General features: G+C 36.0%; 1 protein-coding gene across 2 annotated transcripts in view; it reads left to right on the top strand.

The window, feature by feature from the left end:
• Window positions 1-20,213, top strand: part of Atp6v1h (ATPase H+ transporting V1 subunit H) — a 124,614-nt gene that overhangs the window by 55,055 nt on the left and 49,346 nt on the right. For both annotated transcript variants that reach the window (XM_076835493.1, XM_076835492.1), the window contains one exon: window positions 1,082-1,207. In XM_076835493.1, coding sequence (XP_076691608.1) covers window positions 1,082-1,207 — 126 coding nt within the window. The remainder of the gene's footprint in view (window positions 1-1,081; window positions 1,208-20,213) is intronic.

The following is a 20,213-nucleotide window of genomic DNA, read 5'->3' as shown; positions in this document are numbered from 1 at the left end:
AATCAAGAGCATTCCCTAAGATATGCTGTCTTCTCTTGAAATATCATTTTTACATGGTAACAGTTGGTTAGAGCTGTGGGTTACCTCTTCTCAGTTGAGATTACCATTTTTATTTATAAACAGTGAATGAGAGTGATGTGTACGGTTGGCTTATCTCTATTTTTGTTGTTATAAGGTGTAGGATATGAATGTTAAAAATACTATCACTTTTTATACCAACTGGCCCTACATAAAATTAAGTAACTACTTTATTTGAACAGGATACTCCAATCATCTTACTTATTATGCTTTCACTGAATTACCAGTCAATGTTTAATGGCTACATCTCTTTTAAGTTTTTACTTGAAAGAAAATCTCAGCATGTCCTGACATTGTCTACTAGCTGACTATGTTAAAAAATATCAGATTATGATGTTTTGAATAACCAAGTTACTGTACACAGAGTGAGTGGTTTCTGAATTAAAGTGCACTGCAGTTTGTTATACTTATAGATGTTTTTAATTAATCTATAATGGATTATTTCATTTAATAAATTACCTCTACATTATTGGTAGTCACATTGTAAAATATTGTACAGATATTTGTGATTTTATTTTTATGATGTATAAATTATCATAGTTTATGATATAGTCTAAAGGTATTAGGGTATGCTATTTTATGTTAAAGTACTCTGCTTTTACATATGTTCACATTATTATGCCTAGTAGTCTGGCAAACATCAGTATTTCAAGTGTCACAGTAGAAATTCTGATAGATTAAACAGTTTTTTTTCCTAATACATATTCATGTACTTATTGGGTTAAGGATTTTGAAAACAAATGCTCATTTAAATATTTCATGCGGTATTCAAGTTTTCAGGAGTAAGTACTTTGATAAAATTTTGATCTTAGTATTTTGAATAAAATTTCATAGAATTCATTAAAGACTATTAAATCTGTTTAAACTTTATTTAGTGATAGTTTGTTACTATATATTGTCAGTCTTCATAATTTTAAATCACCAGTGAAGACATTTGATTATGCTTAATTTTGGAATAACTCAAATTCTTATTATACACAATATTCATTAAAAAATTTTATAGCTCATTTGATGAATATAGTTCAGAACTTAAATCTGGAAGGTTGGAATGGAGTCCTGTGCACAAATCTGAGAAATTTTGGAGAGAGAATGCTGTGAGGCTAAATGAGAAGAATTATGAACTCTTGAAGTAAGTTTTTATTCCACTTTACACTCTTAACGCCTGTTATTTCAAATCCTCATCAACTTTTGTTTTTGTCATTCTTTAAATCTTATGTAGTCTAAGGTTTTAGTTTATGTTTTCATGCTGAATAGTTTAGTTGAATGCCTTTTTATTGGGACATCATCTTTTCTTGGAGAAGTACCTATTCAAGTCTTTATTTATTTATTTTTGCATGTTAATGGGAATTCTGTATTCAGAGTATGACTTATTTTTTCATATATTCCTTACAACTGTATTGTCTCATTCTGCATCAGCTATGTTACTCTCTAATGGTGTTTGGATGAAAAGAAACTCTAAAGTTTTTAAAATATTTTTTTTAGTTGTAAATGAATACAATACCTTTATTTATTTTTACGTGGTGGTGAGGATCTAACCCAGTGCCTCACATGTGCTAGCAAAGTGCTCTACCACTGAGCTACAACCCCAGCCCAAAAGCTCTAAATTTTAATGTGGCTCAATTTATTAATCTTTCCCTAAGACATATGTCCTATGTCTTGGTTAAGAAGACATAGGACATATGTCTACTTAAGTTCATGAAGCTACCTTTTTATGTTAATTTATAGAGGCTTTATTATTTTACCTCTTAACATTTAGAAGGCCGTCTATCTGGAATTGATTTTTGGGTAAGGTATAAAGTAGAAGTAAAAAATCTACTCTTTTCCTTATATGGCTATTTAGTTGAACTAGCACCCTTTATTGAAAATAACATTTTCTCAGTGTTTTGCAGGCTTATCTTTGTCATGATAAGGTGAGCACATGTGTGCAGGTATCTTACTGTACAATTTACATATTTTACAGTTCATCTATTCAAAATGTCTGATTCATTCACAACTGTGCATGATTATCAACACAGTCAATATTAGAACATTTTCTGAAATAATTCCCATGTCCTTTAGCTGTCACCTCTCTATCCACCCATTTACCCAGCTTGAAACAACCACTTCATGTCTCTCTCACATAATCTCACATAAATGGGGTCATATATTTGTACTTTTTGTATCTTGCTTCTTTTACTCACCATATGTTCAAGGTTCATGTTGCAGCATTTATCAGTACTTCATTCCTTTTTATGGTTGAGTAATATTCCATTGTATGAATAAGACTACATTTTATTTTGAACTCATCAGTTTATGGATGTTTGGATTGTTTCTACTTTTTGGTTATTATGAATAATAAGACTAGTGATACTTGCTGTAGAAGTTAGTGTGTGGATGTAAAGTTTTTATTTCTCTTGCTTGGGTAGATAACTAGGAGTGTAATTGTTTAGTCATGTAGTAATTTTTCATTTAACCTTTGTGGAACTGCTAGACTATTTTCCAAAGTGGCTACATGATTATAAAATATAAAAATTGTAGTTAAAACTATGATGTAAGATAATAACAATTTATTAAAATAATTTTATTATTAAAATTATAATAGCTATAAAATTATAGATTTCCACCAACAATGTATGAGGTTTCTGATTTTTCTGCCTCTTTACTAAGGTTTATTATTTGGCTTTTTGATTCCAGTCATTTTAGTGGATATATAGTGGTAGCTTATCAAGGTTTCTATTTGTATTTCCTGATGGCTAATGATCTCAAAGGTCTTCTCTTAAGCTCATTGGCCACTTTATATCTTCTTTGGAGGAGTAGCCATTGAATCCTTGATGTGTATGTATGTACGTGTACACACACACACACACACACACACAGGTAAATATTTTGCTTTCTATACATATTTTTATTGATTGTTTTTAGTTATACATAACATCCCCCTTCCCTCTGCTCTACTAGTCTTTCTGCTATTATTTTTTTTTCAGTTAGTGTCTTGTGGATGTACATGATGGTGAGATTCACTGTGGCTTATTCATATATGTACATAGGAAAGTTAGGGGGCTGGAGCTGTGGCTCAGTGGTAGAGCACTTGCCTGGCATGTGTGAGGCACTGGGTTCAATTCCCAGCACTGCATATAAATAAATAAGAGGTCTATCAACAACTAAAAAAAAAAAAAAAAATAGGAAGTCCTAACCCATAGGAAAGTTAGGTTATATTCATTCCACTGTTCTTCCCTTATCCTGTCCCTCCTCCATACCCCCCTCAAGCCCCTACATCTGGTTCATTGATCTTCTATTCCCCCACTTTTTCCCCTTTCTTTCTCTTTTTTTTACTCCCTTATTTTGTATTAGTTTCTGTATATCAGAGAAAACAATTGACCTTTTGACTTTTTGGGTCTGGCTTATTTTACTTAGAATGATAGTCTCCCATTCCATCCACTTACCAGCAAGTCCTTGACTCATATTTTATTGGGTTGCCTTGTTGTTATTTAAGTTATAAGGTTCTTTATGCAGATGCCCCCTCAATTTATGATACCTACATCTTGATAAATGTAGTACAAGTTAAAAATGCACTTAATATACCTAACTTAAAACATCATAGCTACATAGTCCATTGTACTTTATCAGTTGATTGCGGATTTGTGATTTGGCGGAATGATGAATCCCTGCCACTGCTCAGTATCATGATAGACAATTGTGCTGCATATTGATATTCTGGAAAAGATTACAAGTCAAAACTAAAAGTATGGTTTCTATTGAGTGCATATTTCTTCATACCTTCATTAAGTCAAAAAATTGTAAGTTGAACCACAGGGTATCATCTGAATATTCTGAATATAAGTCCTTGATCAGACGTATGATTTACAAGCATTTTCTCCCTTTTATGTGATTCCTTGCTTCTTACTTAGGATTTTGATCAAGTCCAATTTGTTCGTTTGTTTGTTTGTTTTGGTTCCTTGTGTTTTTGGTTTTGTGTCAAAGAATCCATTAACAAAATTCAGCTTACAAAGATTTATCCCATGCTTTCTCTAATATTTTTGTGGTTTTAGCTTTTACATGTCGGTCTGTGATTCACTTTTAAGTTATTTTTATATTTGTGTAAGACGAAGGTCCAATTCTTTTGCATGTAGCTGTCTGATTTTTCAGTGTGTTGAAAAGACTGTTCTTTCCCCATTGAATTCTTGGCCCTTTTGGAAAATTTATCTGACTATACACACATGGGTTTATTTCTGGACACTATACTGGTCTATATGGTTTTCCTGATTCCAGTACCACACTGTCTGGATCACTGCAGCTTTACATTAAGTTTTGAAATGAGACATGACTTTGATCTTTTCTTTTCTTTTTTAAAAATGAGTTCATCTTATTTAATCAGTCTCTAAGTAATAGGCATTTAGATTTATTGCCAGATTTGTCTGTTACAAACAATGCACAGATTACCTTACTATAACTTTTTAAGATAGTAGACTTTATTTTTTTTTATTTATTTCTTTATTTTGGCTATCTCCTTTTTTTCCTTTTATTTTATTTTTTTCATCTTTCATACATTTGATTCAAGTGAGTTATGCACTTCCATTTTTACCCCAAATACAAATTGCAGAATCACATCAGTTACACATTCACAATGTTTACATAATGCCATATTAGTGACTGTTGTATTCTGCTGCCTTTCCTATCCCCTACTATACCCCCTCCCCTCCCCTCCCATCTTCCCTCTCTACCTCATCTGTTGTTGTTCAGTTCTCTCCCTTCTCTCCCCCCCCTTTCCCCTCACAACCTCATATATGTGATTTCGTATAATGATGAGGGTTTCCTTCCGTTTCCACGCAATTTCCCTTCTCTCTCCCTTTCCCTCCCATCACTCATCTCAGTTTAATATTAGTCTTTTCCTCATGCTCTTTCCCCCTGCTCAGTTCTTAGGTGCTCTCCTTAAATCAAAGAAGACATTTGGCATTTGTTTTTTAAGGATTGGCTAGCTTCACTTAGCATAATCTGTTCTAATGCCATCCATTTCCCTGCAAATTCCATGATTTTGTCATTTTTTAGTGCTGCATAATACTCCATTGTGTATAGATGCCACATTTTTTTATCCATTCATCTATTGAGGGGCATCTAGGTAGGTTCCACAGTCTAGCTATTGTGAATTGTGCTGCTATGATCATTGATGCGGCAGTATCCCTATAGTATGCTCTTTTAAGGTCCTCAGGGAATAGTCCGAGGAGGGCGATAGCTGGGTCAAATGGTGATTCCATTCCCAGCTTTCCCAGGAATCTCCATACTGCTTTCCATATTGGCCGCACCAATTTGCAGTCCCACCAGCAATGTACAAGTGTACCCTTTTCCCCACATCCTCACCAGCACTTATTGTTGTTTGACTTCCTAATGGCTGCCAATTTTACTGGAGTGAGATGGTATCTTAGGGTGGTTTTGATTTGCATTTCTCTGACTGCTAGAGATGGTGAGCATTTTTTCATGTACTTATTGATTGACTGTGTGTCCTCTTCTGAGAAGTGTCTGTTCAGGTCCTTGGCCCATTTGTTGATTGGGTTATTTGTTATCTTATTGTTGTATATTCTGGAAATTAGGCCTCTATCTGAAGTGTGAGGAGTAAAGATTTGTTCCCAGGATGTAGGCTCCCTATTTACTTCTCTTATTGTTTCTCTTGCTGAGAAAAAACTTTTTAGTTTAAGTAAGTCCCATTTGTTTATTCTTGTTATTAACTCTTGGGCTATGGGCGTCCTATTAAGGAATTTGGAGCCTGACCCCACAATATGTAGATCAGAGCCAACTTTTTCTTCTATCAGGTGCAGGGTCTCTGATTTGATATCTAGCTCCTTGATCCATTTTGAGTTAACTTTTGTGCATGGCAAGAGAAAGGGATTCAGTTTCATTTTGTTGCATATGGATTTCCAATTTTCCCAGCACCATTTGTTGAAGATGCTATCCTTCCTCCATTGCATGTTTTTAGCCCCTTTCTCAAATATAAGAAAGTTGTAATTTTGTGGATTGGTTTCTGTGTCCTCTATTCTGTGCCATTGATCCACCTGCCTGTTTTGGTACCAGTACCATGCTGTTTTTGTTACTATTGCTTTGTAGTACAGTTTGAACTCTGGTATCGCTATACCTCCAGATTCACACTTCCTGCTTAGAATTGCTTTTGCTATTCTGGGTCTTTTGTTATTCCATATGAATTTCATGATTGCTTTATCTATTTCTACAAGAAATGCCGTTGGGATTTTGATTGGCATCGCATTAAACCTGTAGAGAACTTTGGGTAATATCGCCATTTTGATGATGTTAGTTCTGCCTATCCATGAACAGGGTACATTTTTCCATCTTCTAAGATCTTCTTCTATCTCTCTCTTTAGGGTTCTGTAGTTTTCATTGTATAAATCTTTCACATCTTTTGTTAGGTTGATTCCCAGGTATTTTATTTTTTTTGAGGATATTGTGAATTTCCATTTCAGAAGTTTTGTTGCTGATATACAGGAATGCCTTTGATTTTTGCGTGTTGATTTTATATCCTGCCACTTTGCTGAATTCATTTATTAACTCTAGCAGTTTCTTTGTAGACCCTTTTGGGTCTGTTAAGTATATTATCATGTCATCCGCAAATAGCGATAATTTAAGTTCTTCTTTTCCTATTTTTATGCCTTTAATTTCTTTTGTCTGTCTAATTGCTCTGGTTAGTATTTCAAGAACTAAATTGAATAGAAGTGGTGAGAGAGGGCATCCTTGTCTTGTTCCAGATTTTAGAGGGAATGTCTTCAGTTTTTCTCCATTTAGAATGATGCTAGCCTGAGGCTTAGCTTATATAGCTTTTACAATGTTGAGGTAAGTTCCTGTTATCCCTAGTTTTTCTAGTGTTTTGAACATAAAGGGATGCTATACTTTGTCGAATGCTTTTTCTGCATCTATCGAGATGATCATATGGTTCTTATCTTTAAGTCTATTGATGTGGTGAATAACATTTATTGATTTCCGTATATTGAACCAGCCTTGCATCCCAGGGATGAATCCTACTTGATCATGGTGCACAATTTTTTTGATATGCTTTTGTATTTGATTCGCCAGGATTTTATTGAGAATTTTTGCATCTAAGTTCATTAGAGATATTGGTCTGTAGTTTTCTTTCTTTGAAGTGTCTTTGTCTGGTTTTGGGATCAGGGTTATGTTGGCCTCATAGAATGAATTTGGAAGAGGTCCTTCTTTTTCTATTTCTTGAAATAGCTTGAAAAGTATTGGTATTAATTCTTCTTTGAAGGTTTTGTAAAACTCTGCTGTATACCCATCCGGTCCAGGGCTTTTCTTAGTTGGTAGTCTTTTGATGGCCTCTTCAATTTCTTCTTTTGTTATTGGTCTGTTTAAATTGTGTGTGTCTTCCTGACTCAATATGGGCAGATCATTATGACTTAAGGAATTTATCGATATCTTCACTATCTTCTATTTTATTGGAATATAGGGTTTCAAAATACTTTTTAATTATCTTCTGTATTTCTGTAGTGTCTGTTGTGATATTGCCTTTTTCATCCCGTATGTTAGTAATTTGAGTTCTCTCTCTTCTTCTCTTCGTTAGCATGGCTAAGGGTCTGTCGATCTTATTTATTTTTTCAAAGAACCAACTTTTAGTTTTATCAATTTTTTCAATGGTTTTTTTTGTTTCAATTTCGTTGATTTCCGCTCTGATTTTAATTATTTCTTGTCTTCTGCTACATTTGCTGTTGTTTTGCTCTTCCTTTTCTAAGGTTTTAAGATGTAGTGTGAGTTCATTTATTTGTTGGTTTTTTTCTTTTTTTGAGGAATGAACTCAAGGAAATGAATTTCCCTGTTAAAACTGCTTTCATTGTGTCCCATAGATTCCGGTATGTTGTGTCTGTATTGTCGTTTATCTCTAGGAATTTTTTGATTTCCTCCTTTATATCTTCTGTAACCTATTGATCATTCAGTAACATATTGTTCATTTTCTAGGTGATGCAGGATTTTTCCTTCCTTCTTTTATCATTGATTTCCAGTTTCATTCCATTATGATCAGATACGGTGCATGGTATTATCTCCACACCTTTATATTTACTGAGAGTCGCCCTATGGCATAATGTATGGTCTATATTTGAGTAGGATCCATGTGCTGCTGAGAAAAATGTGTATCCACTTGATGATGGTTGATATATTCTATATATGTCGGTTAAGTCTAGGTTATTGATTGCGTTATTGAGTTTTATAGTTTCTTTGTTCAGCTTTTGTCTAGAGGATCTGTCCAATGGCGAGAGCGGTGTGTTGAAGTCCCCCATGATTATTGTGTTGTGGTCTATTTGACTCTTGAACTTGAGGAGAGTTTGTTTTATGAACGTTGCAGCACCATTGTTTGGTGCATACAAATTGATAATTGTTATGTCTTGATGGTGGATGGTTCCTTTTAACAGTATATAGTGTCCTTCTTTATCCCTTTTGATTACCTTAGGTTTGAAGTTGACTTTATTCGATATGAGTATGGTCACTCCTGCTTGCTTCCGAGGGCCATGTGAGTGGTATGATTTTTCCCACCCTTTCACCTTCAGTCTGTGTATGTCTTTTCCTATCATATGAGTCTCCTGAAGGCAGCATATTGTTGGCTTTGTTTTTTTAATCCAGGTTACTAGCCTATGTCTCTTGATTGGTGAATTTAAGCCATTAACATTTAAGGTTACAATTGAAATATGGTTTGTACTTCCAGTCATGTTTATTTATTTATTTATTTTAAATTGGCTAGTTTTCCCTCTTTGGTTATTTTTCTCCCCCTTTACTGAGATACCTCCCACTGTTAGTTTTGGGCGCTATTTTTCAATTCCTCTTCTTGTAGTATTTTGCTCAAAATGCTTTGCAGTGCTGGTTTTCTGCCTGTGAATTCTTTTAGCTTTTGTTTATCATGAAATATTTTAATTTCATTGTCAAATCTGAAGCTTAGTTTTGCTGGATACAGTATTCTTGGTTGGAATCCATTATTTTTCAGTGTTTGAAATACATTGTTCCAGGATCTTCTTGCTTTCAAAGTCTGTGATGAAAAATCAGTCGTTAACCTAATTGGTTTACCCCTAAAGGTAATCTGCCTCCTTTCTCTCGTAGCTTTTAGTATTCTCTCCTTGTCCTGTATGTTAGCTATCTTCATAATTATGTGTTTTAGAGTTGGTCTATTATGGTTTTGGATGTTTGGGGTCCTGTAGGCTTCCAGGATTTGGCAATCCATTCCATCTTTCATCTCTGGGAAGTTTTCTAGTATTATTTCATTTAATAAGCTATCCATTCCTTTGGACTGAACCTCTGTGCCTTCTTCTATCCCAATGACTCTCAAATTTGGTATTTTGATGAGATCCCATATCTCTTGGATAGATTGCTCGTGAGATTTAAGCATCTTTTCTGTGTTGACTATATTCTTTTCAAGTTGATAAACTTTGTCTTCATTATCTGATGTTCTGACTTCTACTTGATCTAGTCTGTTTGTAATATTCTCATTAGCGCTTTTAATCTGATTTATGGTTTCTTGCATTTCTAGGATTACAGCTTGATTTTTTTTAACACCTCTATCTCCTGGTAAAGCTCATTCTTTGCGGATTGAATTTGTGTGGTTAGTTCCTTTTCAAAATATACTTTCAATGCTTGGATTTGCTGTCTCATGTCGTCTCTAATATTCCATTCCATCTGAGTTAGGTATGCCTTGATTTCTTTCCCTGTCCATGTTTCTGATTCTTCTAGGTCCTCCTGTAGGAGGACCTAGAAACAACCTTCTAGGTTGTCCTGCATTGTTTGTAACCCTTTTTTCCCTTGTTTTTTCATGTTGTTCATGTTGCTTTCCAGCTCTGTTTGACTGCTTTGTAACTGCTTTCTCCTATACATTTGTTTTGGCTTTGTATATCTCTGTTGTCTCTCTTTTGTGGTGGGAGATTATGCCTAGAAATGTTGGGCTTTGTTGTACTTTAAAGCTGATTCATCAATTCATATAAGGCTTCTAGGTTCTGTATGCATATAGTGATTTGTTGTTTGTTCTTAGGAGCATATGTTTAGGTTAGGTGCTATGGTGGTACGATGTATGTCTTGGCTACTTTAGAAGATTGCTCCACTGAAGGTGGATACTACCAGGCAATTGGATCAGGGTGTTGGTAGTAGCTAGGTATTTAGGAGTCTTATAGACAGCCTCGAGACATTCACCTATTTGCATTTAGACAATTACACGAAGTGGAAGATGTGATGCTTGGGATGAAAGTTGGGGGGTAGGGGAATGAAGGTGCTGTTAAAAAGAAAAAAGGATAGAGAGAGAGATTAGAGGGGAATGAAAAGAACAATAAAACTTGATATGGGATAGAAAGAGAGAAGGAAAAGGGGAGAAAGGAACAGAGAGAAAAAAAAAATATCGACAACAGCATCAAAAAAAAAAAAATTAAAGTCTTAGAGATCCACCTTCTTCTTTTCCAGTAGGCGGAGCTGTGCCCTCCGAGCAGAGCTTCTGCTCTCTACCTGCTGATAGCAATCCCTGTAAGGTGTCTCCTGGGAGTCTCTCAGACTTGTCAGTCCAGAGCCGTTTCACTTCTCCAGCCCTTAACCCCCTTCCTCCAGTTAGCCTGCCAGCCAGGTCCTGTTCCCCAGAAGTGATTCCCCAGAGATCTAGTTACACTTGCAGCCCCACCGCGTGTCCCTTTTAAGCCCCAGTGCTGTTGTAAACTGGCGGCTAAGACCTTGGGAGTCACCGCTGGTGATATGGGGGGCTGGGGGTCGGGGATTCCCTCTGCTTCCCTATGGACAAGACCCCTGAGAAGTCAATGAAGTTTCCTGGCTGCTTGTGTCAGAATTGGGAGTCACGCACCTGCTAAAGTGGATTCTTCTGGGAAGGAATTCCGCCGGCCGAACTCCGATGACGTCACCTCTCTACTATGGTGGGCCCCAGGCTCCTTGCCGGAGTGTCCGAAGGGAGGGGTAGGACTGGTCCGGCCCGGTTGGCCTCCGCTCCTGGCTCGTGAAGGCTTGGCTAAAGACTTCTTCCTGAGACCGGAGCAGGAAGCCGCGACAGCCGCCCAGCCAGACCGGAGCAGGAAGCCGCGACAGCCGCCCAGCCAGACCGGAGGAGGAAGTCCGGTCCCGCCCCGAGCGCTAGTCTCCAGGAAGCCCATCAACCCTTAAAACCCATCAAAGTGGGTGTGGCTACCAGCACAGTTGCGGCTGATGCAGGTACCCGGTTTCCAACTCCCCACCCTTAGCTGCGATAACTCAAAATATTTCCCACAAGCTTTTGGGGATTGTAGCTATCAACACAAAACAACAACTGTAGAGGCACCTGGTTTCTACCTCAGAGACTAGAGTAGGGAAGATACAGGTGGAAGCTCATTTCCCTTCACACTGGCTATACCCACCACCCTGAATACAGAGGCTCAAATTAGGAATAGACAACGCCACCTACTGGAAGCAAGGAAAACAGTGTTCTGAGAGACTTTTTTTTTTCCTCTCTTTCTCTTTTCTTCTCTCTCTTCCACAACTTTAGCATATGTGAAACCAAGAACTGAGCATGAACAACTGAATTACCAAAGTAATATAATATAGAGGAATTCCATATACCCCACCTCCCCCCCATTTTTTTTCTGTATTTCTATCTTACTTCCCTTTCCCTTCTCTTATTTCTCTTTTCTTCCTTGTTATTTCTTTCTTTTCTTTTTTTTTAATTCATATTCTCTCTATACCACTTTCAATCTCCTAACTTTTGCTATCTATACATAGGGTAACTATCTAAATAGGAGGTTGAGTCTATACATTCTTCCATAAATTACCAGTCGAGTGGTTAGAGTTCTCCAAAGGTGCTAAGTTAGTTTAACCTCATTCCCTCACTCCTTTCTCTTTAAGTATAACATCCTTCGTCTGAAATTAAGTTTTCTATATGCCACCAGATATGGTACGCCTTTTATGAAACTAAGGAATATATTCTTAAGTAATAATTAAATCCAATATCTATAGTCTTAGAATCTAACTATAAATGTATTAATAATGAAAACTTGTCCTTAGATAATGTACTGTTGATATTGGGATCTGTTAACATTGTCTTTCTCCGAAAAAGAGGGATATTGGAGCTATTCAAGAACAATACAAATATATAAGGGGAAAAACATTAGCTCAACAGTTTCACAAAGCTAGAAAGAATCATGAGCAGTATGAAAAGACAAGGAAAGAAAGGACCACAAACAATACAGGTCAATTCAACATTAGATGAGGTAATATTTGCAGCTGATGGAATGTCAGACAAAGAGTTCAGGATATACATGCTTCAGATGATCTGGAGTCTCAAGGAAGACATTATTCATCAAATTCAGACAATGAAAAATCAGTTTGACAATGAATTACATAAACAAATCCAAGAAGCAAAAGATCAACTCTATAGGGAGATAGAGGATATAAAAAACAAAGAAACAGAAATCCTGGAAATGCAGGAAACAATAAACCAAATTAAAAACTCAAATGAGAGTATTACCAGCAGAGTAGAACACTTGGAAGATAGAACTTCAGACAACGAAGACAAAGTTTTTCAACTTGAAAAGAACATAGACAGCTCAGCGAGAATGTTAAGAAATCATGAGCAGAACATCCAAGAATTATGGGATAACATCAAGAAACCAAACCTAAGAGTTATTGGTATACAAGAGGGTACAGAGGTCCAAACCAAGGGAATGAGTAATCTATTCAATGAAATAATACTAGAAAACTTCCCAGACTTAAAGAATGAAAAAGAAATCCAAATACTAGAAGCCTACAGGACACCGAATATACAAAATCATAAGAGATCCACACCAAGACATATAATAATGAAGATGCCCAACATACAGAATAAGGAGAGAATCTTAAAAGCCACAAGAGAGAGGAAGCAGATTACATTTAAGGGTAAACCAATCAGGATAACTGCTGATCTTTCAACACAGACTCTGAAAGGTAGAAGATCCTGGAACAACATATTTCAAACGCTGAAAGAAAAAGGGTTCCAACCAAGAATCATGTATCCAGCGAAATTAAGCTTCAGGATTGAAGATGAAATAAAAATCTTCCACGATAAGCAAAAGTTAAAAGAATTTGCAGCTAGAAAACCAGCTCTTCAAAACATCCTTGGCAAAACATTACAGGAAGAGGAAATGAAAAATAACAATGAAAACCAACAACGGGAGGTAGTACAATAAAGGAAAAACTAAGCATAGAGGAAAAACTAATCATGTTAAGTATCATACATAACCAAATATGGCTGGAAATACAAACCATATCTCAATAGTAACCCTAAATGTTAATGGCTTAAATGCACCAATCAAAAGACATAGGCTAGTAGAATGGATTAAAAAAAAAGATCCAACAATATGCTGCCTACAGGAGACTCATCTGATAGGAAAAGACATACACAGACTGAAGGTGAAAGGTTGGGAAAAATCATATCACTCATACGGACCCCGGAAGCAAGCAGGGGTGTCCATACTTGTATCAAATAAAATAGACTTCAAGCCAAAGTTAATCAAAAGGGATAAACAAGGACAATACATACTGCTCAAGGGAACCATACACCAACAAGACTTGACGATCATTAATATATATGCCCCAAACAATGGTGCAGCTACGTTCATCAAACAAACTCTTCTCAAGTTCAAGAGTCTAATAGACCACAACACAATAATCATGGGACATTTTAATACACCTCTCTCACCAATGGACAGATCTTCCAAACAAAAATTGAATAAAGAAACCATAGAGCTCAATAATACAATTAATAACTTAGACTTAATTGATATATACAGAATATACCACCCAACATCAAGCGGATACACTTTCTTCTCAGCAGCACATGGATCCTTCTCAAAAATAGACCATATATTATGTCATAGGGCAAAGCTTAGCAATTACAAAGGAGTTGACATACTACCATGCATTTTATCTGATCATAATGGAATGAAATTGAAAATCAATAATAAAATGAGAAAGGAAAAACCCTACATCACATGGAGATTAAACAATATGCTACTGAATGAACAAAGGGTTACAGAAGACATCAAAGAGGAAATTAAAAAATTCTTAGAGGTAAACGAAAACTCAGAAACAACATATCGAAATCTTTGGGACACTATGAAAGCAGTACTAAGAGGAAAATTCATTTCATGGAGTTCATTCCTTAAAAGAAGGAAAAGCCAACAAATAAATGACCTCATACTACACCTCAAAGCCTTAGAAAAAGAAGAACAAATCAGCAGCAAATACAGTAGAAGGCAAGAAATAATTAAAATTAGAGCAGAAATCAATGAAATCGATACAAAAGAAACAATCGAAAAAATTGACAAAACTAAAAGTTGGTTCTTTGAAAAAATAAATAAGATTGATAGACCACTAGCCACACTAACAAAGAGAAGAAGAGAGAGAACCCAAATTACTAGCTTATGGGATGAAAAAGGCAACATCACAACAGACAATACAGAAATACAGACGATAATTAGAAATTATTTTGAAACCCTATACTCTAATAAAGTAGAAGATAGTGAAGGCATAGATAAATTCCTTGAGACATATGAACTACCCAGATTGAATCAGGAAGATATAAACAACCTAAACAGATCAATATCAAGGGAGGAAATAGAAGAAGCCATCAAAAGACTACCAACCAAGAAAAGCCCAGGACCGGATGGATATACAGCAGAGTTTTACAAAACATTTAAAGAGGAATTAATACCAATACTCCATAATCTATTTCAGGAGATAGAAAAAGAGGGAGAACTCCCAAATTCATTCTATGAGGCCAATATCACCCTGATTCCCAAACCAGAGAAGGACACCTCAAAGAAAGAAAACTACAGACCAATATCCCTAATGAATTTAGATGCAAAAATCCTCAATAAAATTCTGGCAAATCGTATACAAAAACATATCAAAAAGATTGTGCACCATGATCAAGTAGGATTCATCCCTGGGATGCAAGACTGGTTCAATATACGGAAATCAATAAACGTTATTCACCACATCAATAGACTTAAAGATAAGAACCATATGATCATCTCGGTGGACGCAGAAAAAGCATTCGACAAAGTACAGCATCCCTTTATGTTCAAAACATTAGAAAAACTAGGGATAACAGGAACTTACCTCAAAATTATAAAAGCTATATATATGCTAAGCCTCAGGCTAGCATCATTCTAAATGGAAAAAAACTGAAGGCATTCCCTCTAAAATCTGGAACAAGACAGGGATGCCCTCTCTCACCACTTCTATTCAATATAGTTCTCGAAACACTGGCCAGAGCAATTAGACAGACGAAAGAAATTAAAGGCATAAAAATAGGAAAAGAAGAACTTAAATTATCACTATTTGCGGATGATATGATCCTATACCTAGAAGACACAAAAGGGTCTACAAAGAAACTACTAGAGCTAATAAATGAATTCAGCAAAGTGGCTGGATATAAAATCAACACGCATAAATCAAAGGCATTCCTGTATATCAGCGACAAATCTTCTGAACTGGAAATGAGGACATCTACCCCATTCACAATATCCTCAAAAAAAATAAAATACCTGGGAATCAACCTAACAAAAGAGGTGAAAGATTTATACAATGAAAACTACGGAACCCTAAAGAGAGAAATAGAAGAAGATCTCAGAAGATGGAAAAATATACCCTGTTCATGGATAGGCAGAACTAACATCATCAAAATGGCAATATTACCAAAAGTTCTCTATAGGTTCAATGCAATGCCAATCAAAATCCCAACAGCATTTCTTGTAGAAATAGATAAAGCAATCATGAAATTCATATGGAAAAATAAAAGACCCAGAATAGCAAAAGCAATTCTAAGCAGGAAGTGTGAATCAGGAGGTGTAGCGATACCAGATTTCAAACTGTACTACAAAGCAATAGTAACAAAAACAGCATGGTACTGGTACCAAAACAGGCGGGTGGACCAATGGTATAGAATAGAGGACACAGAAACCAATCCAGAAAATTACAACTATCTTATATTCGATAAAGGGGCTAAAAGCATGCAATGGAGGAAGGATAGCATCTTCAACAAATGGTGCTGGGAAAACTGGAAATCCATATGCAATAAAATGAAACTGAATCCCCTCCTCTCGCCATGCACAAAAGTTAACTCAAAATGGATCAAGGACCTTGATATCAAATCAGAGACTATGCGTCTGATAGATGAAAAGGTTGGCTCCGATCTACATATTGTGGAGTCGGGCTCCAAATTCCTTAATAGGACACCCATAGCACAAGAGTTAAAAACAAGAATCAACAAATGGGACTTACTTAAACTAAAAAGTTTTTTCTCAGCACGAGAAACAATAAGAGAGGTAAATAGGGAGCCTACATCATGGGAACAAATTTTTACTCCTCACACTTCAGATAGAGCCCTAATATCCAGAGTATACAAAGAACTCAAAAAATTAAACAATAAGAAAACAAATAACCCAATCAACAAATGGGCCAAAGACCTGAACAGACACTTCTCAGAGGAGGACATACAATCAATCAACAAGTACATGAAAAAATGCTCACCATCTCTAGCAGTCAGAGAAATGCAAATCAAAACCACCCTAAGATACCATCTCACTCCAGTAAGATTGGCAGCCATTATGAAGTCGAACAATAACAAGTGCTGGCGAGGATGTGGGGAAAAGGGTACTCTTATACATTGCTGGTGGGACTGCAAAATGGTGAGGCCAATATGGAAAGCAGTATGGAGATTCCTGGGAAAGCTGGGAATGGAACCACCATTTGACCCAGCTATTGCCCTTCTCGGACTATTCCCTGAAGACCTCAAAAGAGCGTACTACAGGGATACTGCCACATCGATGTTCATAGCAGCACAATTCACAATAGCTAGACTGTGGAACCAACCCCGATGCCCCTCAATAGATGAATGGATAAAAAAAATGTGGCATTTATACACAATGGAGTACTACACAGCACTAAGAAATGACAAAATCATGGAATTTGCAGGGAAATGGATGGCACTAGAGCAGATTATGCTAAGTGAAGCTAGCCAATCCCTAAAAAACAAATGCCAAATGTCTTCTTTGATGTAATGAGAGCAACCAAGAACAGAGCAGGGAGGAAGAGCAGGAGGAAAAGATTAATATTAAGCAGAGTCATGAAGTGGGAGGGAAAGGGAGAGAAAAGGGAAATTGCTTGGAAATGGAAGGAGACCCTCATTGTTATACAAAATTACATATAAGAGTTTGTGAGGGGAATGGGAAAAAAATAAGGAGAGAAATGAATTACAGTAGATGGGGTAGAGAGAGAAGATGGGAGGGGAGGGGAGGGGGGATAGTAGAGGATAGGAAAGGTAGCAGAATACAACAGTTACTATTATGGTATTATGTAAAAATGTGGATGTGTAACCGATGTGATTCTGCAATCTTTGTAATGTTTTGAATAACCAATAAAAAAATAAAATAAAAAAAAAAAATAAAGACTTCTTCCTGCCAAGCTGCGTCTCGGAGTCTAGCAGGACCCAGTCACTTTGGCTACGGGCGGGCGGAGGGATCTGCAGCTGCGCCCGCGGCGCGCGAACTGTGGCTGGTGGATCTGGAACTCCGCGTCTCGTGGCAGGGTTTTGCTCGTCCGGGTCACACAGACGCTTCAAAAAAATCCTAGTAGCTCCCGGCCGGTCTCTCTTCAGTGGAATTTTGCTAGGAGGTTCTCCATTGGTAGAATCCAAGCGTTATCCTTGCGACTTTATGACCCCATCACTGGGAGTGTATTGAAAGTGCAGCCTCTCTTCCCTCCGCCATGTTGGATCTCCTTCAGTAGTAGACTTTAATTTTTAGAAAAATTTTAGGTGTACATGAAAATTGAGCAGAAAGTACAGAGCATTCTTATATCCTATCTTAATCCCCACCAGCACAGAGTTTCTTTTGATTTTAACATCTTGCATTAGTGTGGCACATTTATTATAGTTGATAAGCTAGCATTTGATGCATTATTTACTTATTTATTTTTCTATTTATTTATTTTTAAATTTATATGACAGTGGAATGCATTACAATTCTTATTACACATATAGAGCCACAATATCTCATATCTCTGGTTGTACACACAGTATATTCACACAAATTCGTGTCTTCATACATGTACTTTGGATAATAATGATCATCACATTCCACCCTCATTAATAACCCCATGCCTCCTCCCTTCCCCTCCAACCCCTCTGCCCTATCTAGAGTTCGTTATTAACTGAAATACATTTGTTACCTTGGGGTTCACTTTTTGCATTGTACATTTCTATAAGTTTTTTTAAAAAATTTATTCTAATTAGTTATACATGACAGTAGAATATGTTTTGACATTGTAAACAAATAGAACACAGCTTTTCATTCCTCCGGCTGAACATGGTGCAGAGTAACACCCATAGTATAATCATACATGTACATAGTGTAATAGTGTTTGTCTTATTCCACTGTCCTTTCCATCCCCACAACTCCTTCCCTCCCTTCACTCCCCTCTGCATAATCCATAGTTTCTTCATTCTTCCCAACCCCTCCACCCCACTATGGATTAACATTTACTTATCAGAGAAAACTTTTGACTTTTGTTTTTTTGTGTTTGGCTTATTTTGCTTAGCATGGTATTCTCCATCTCTATCCATTTACCTGAAAATGCCATGATTTCATTCTTTTTTAAAGCTGAGTAATATTTAGTTGACTATATTTGTGTGGGTCTACTTCTGAATTTTCTATTCTGCTCCATTGATCTAGTTGTGTATTCATTTGTAAATACCATACTGTATTTGACTATTATAACTTTAGTGTAAGTCTTGAAATTAGTAGTGTCAGTCCTATGATTTTGTTGTTCTTCATTATTGCACTGGCCATTCTGAGTCTTTTGCCTCTCCCTAACTAAATATATTGAAACAAGATTTAATTTGTTAATATCCATAAAGTAACTCAGCTGAATTTTTACTGGAATTGCATTGTGTCTATAGATCAAGTTGAGAAGAGTTGACATTTTCACATTATTGAGTCTTGTTACTTTTGTACATAGAATCTCTTTGTTTATTTAGATTTTCTTTAATTTATTTGATTTGTCTATCCATGTAGATCTTTTACACATTTTGTTGGATTTATACCTAAGTATTTTATTTTTGGGTGCTGTAATTTCAAATTCCAATTGTTCATTGATGGTGTATAGGAAAACTGTTATGTATTAACCTTATATTCTGTATCTTTGCTATAATTTCCTTTTTGGCTTTTTAATACACTAGCTGCACTTCCAATATGACAGCAAATATGAGTGGCAACACAGGATATCCCTCCTGATCTTATGGGGAAACATCCAGTGTCTCACCATTCAGTATGATTTAGTTGTAGATTTTTTGTACTTCTTCTTTATCAAGAAAGTTTCCTTTTATTCCTAATTTACTGAGAATAATTTTTTTAAATCATGAATAGGTGTTGAATTTTGTCAAATGATGTTTTTATACCTACTGATGATATCATGTGATTTTTCTTTTTTAGCCTGTTGAATATGATGGATGACTTTAATTTATTCTCAAATATTAAATCAGATTTGCATTCTTGGAATCAGTCTTGCTTGGTCATGGTGCATAATTCTTTTTATACTGTTGGATTTGATTTTGTTAGTATTTGTTGAGGGTTTTCGCATCTATGCTAATGAGAGATAGATAGTACCCTGTAATTTTCCTTTCTTGTGATTCTTTATCTGATTTTGGGATTATGGTACTGTTGGTCTCATAGAATGATTTAAAAAGTATTCCTTCTCCTTCTATTTTTCTGGAATATTTTATAGAAAAGTGATGTCATTTTCTCTTTAAATGTTTGCCAGAATTAACTCCTGAAACTGTCTGGGCCTATTGTTTGCTGTTTTATAAGGTTATTCATTCTCGATTGAATTTGTATAATAGATACAGGCAATTTTAGATTAGCCCCTAGGTCGACTTTTTTTTTTTTCCTCTCAAGCCACCCACTGCTTAAATCTTCTGCAGTTATTTGGTTATACTTGAAATATTCCTGCAAGTTGATGGAGCCAGAGGTAGCTTCTGCTCTCAATAAGCTTTGATTCTCTGTATTTACCTGTCTCTCTAGTTCACATGGTAATAGTATACATTTAGAACTCAGTTGTCTGATGAATTTAAGAAGAGTTCATTTTCAAGCTTTTTAGTTGTT

The sequence above is a fragment of the Callospermophilus lateralis genome, chromosome 16 (assembly GCF_048772815.1).
Source record: "Callospermophilus lateralis isolate mCalLat2 chromosome 16, mCalLat2.hap1, whole genome shotgun sequence".
Lineage (NCBI taxonomy): Eukaryota > Metazoa > Chordata > Mammalia > Rodentia > Sciuridae > Callospermophilus > Callospermophilus lateralis.
Note: the sequence above shows the minus strand (reverse complement) of the source record. Positions and strands in the feature narration are given on the sequence as shown.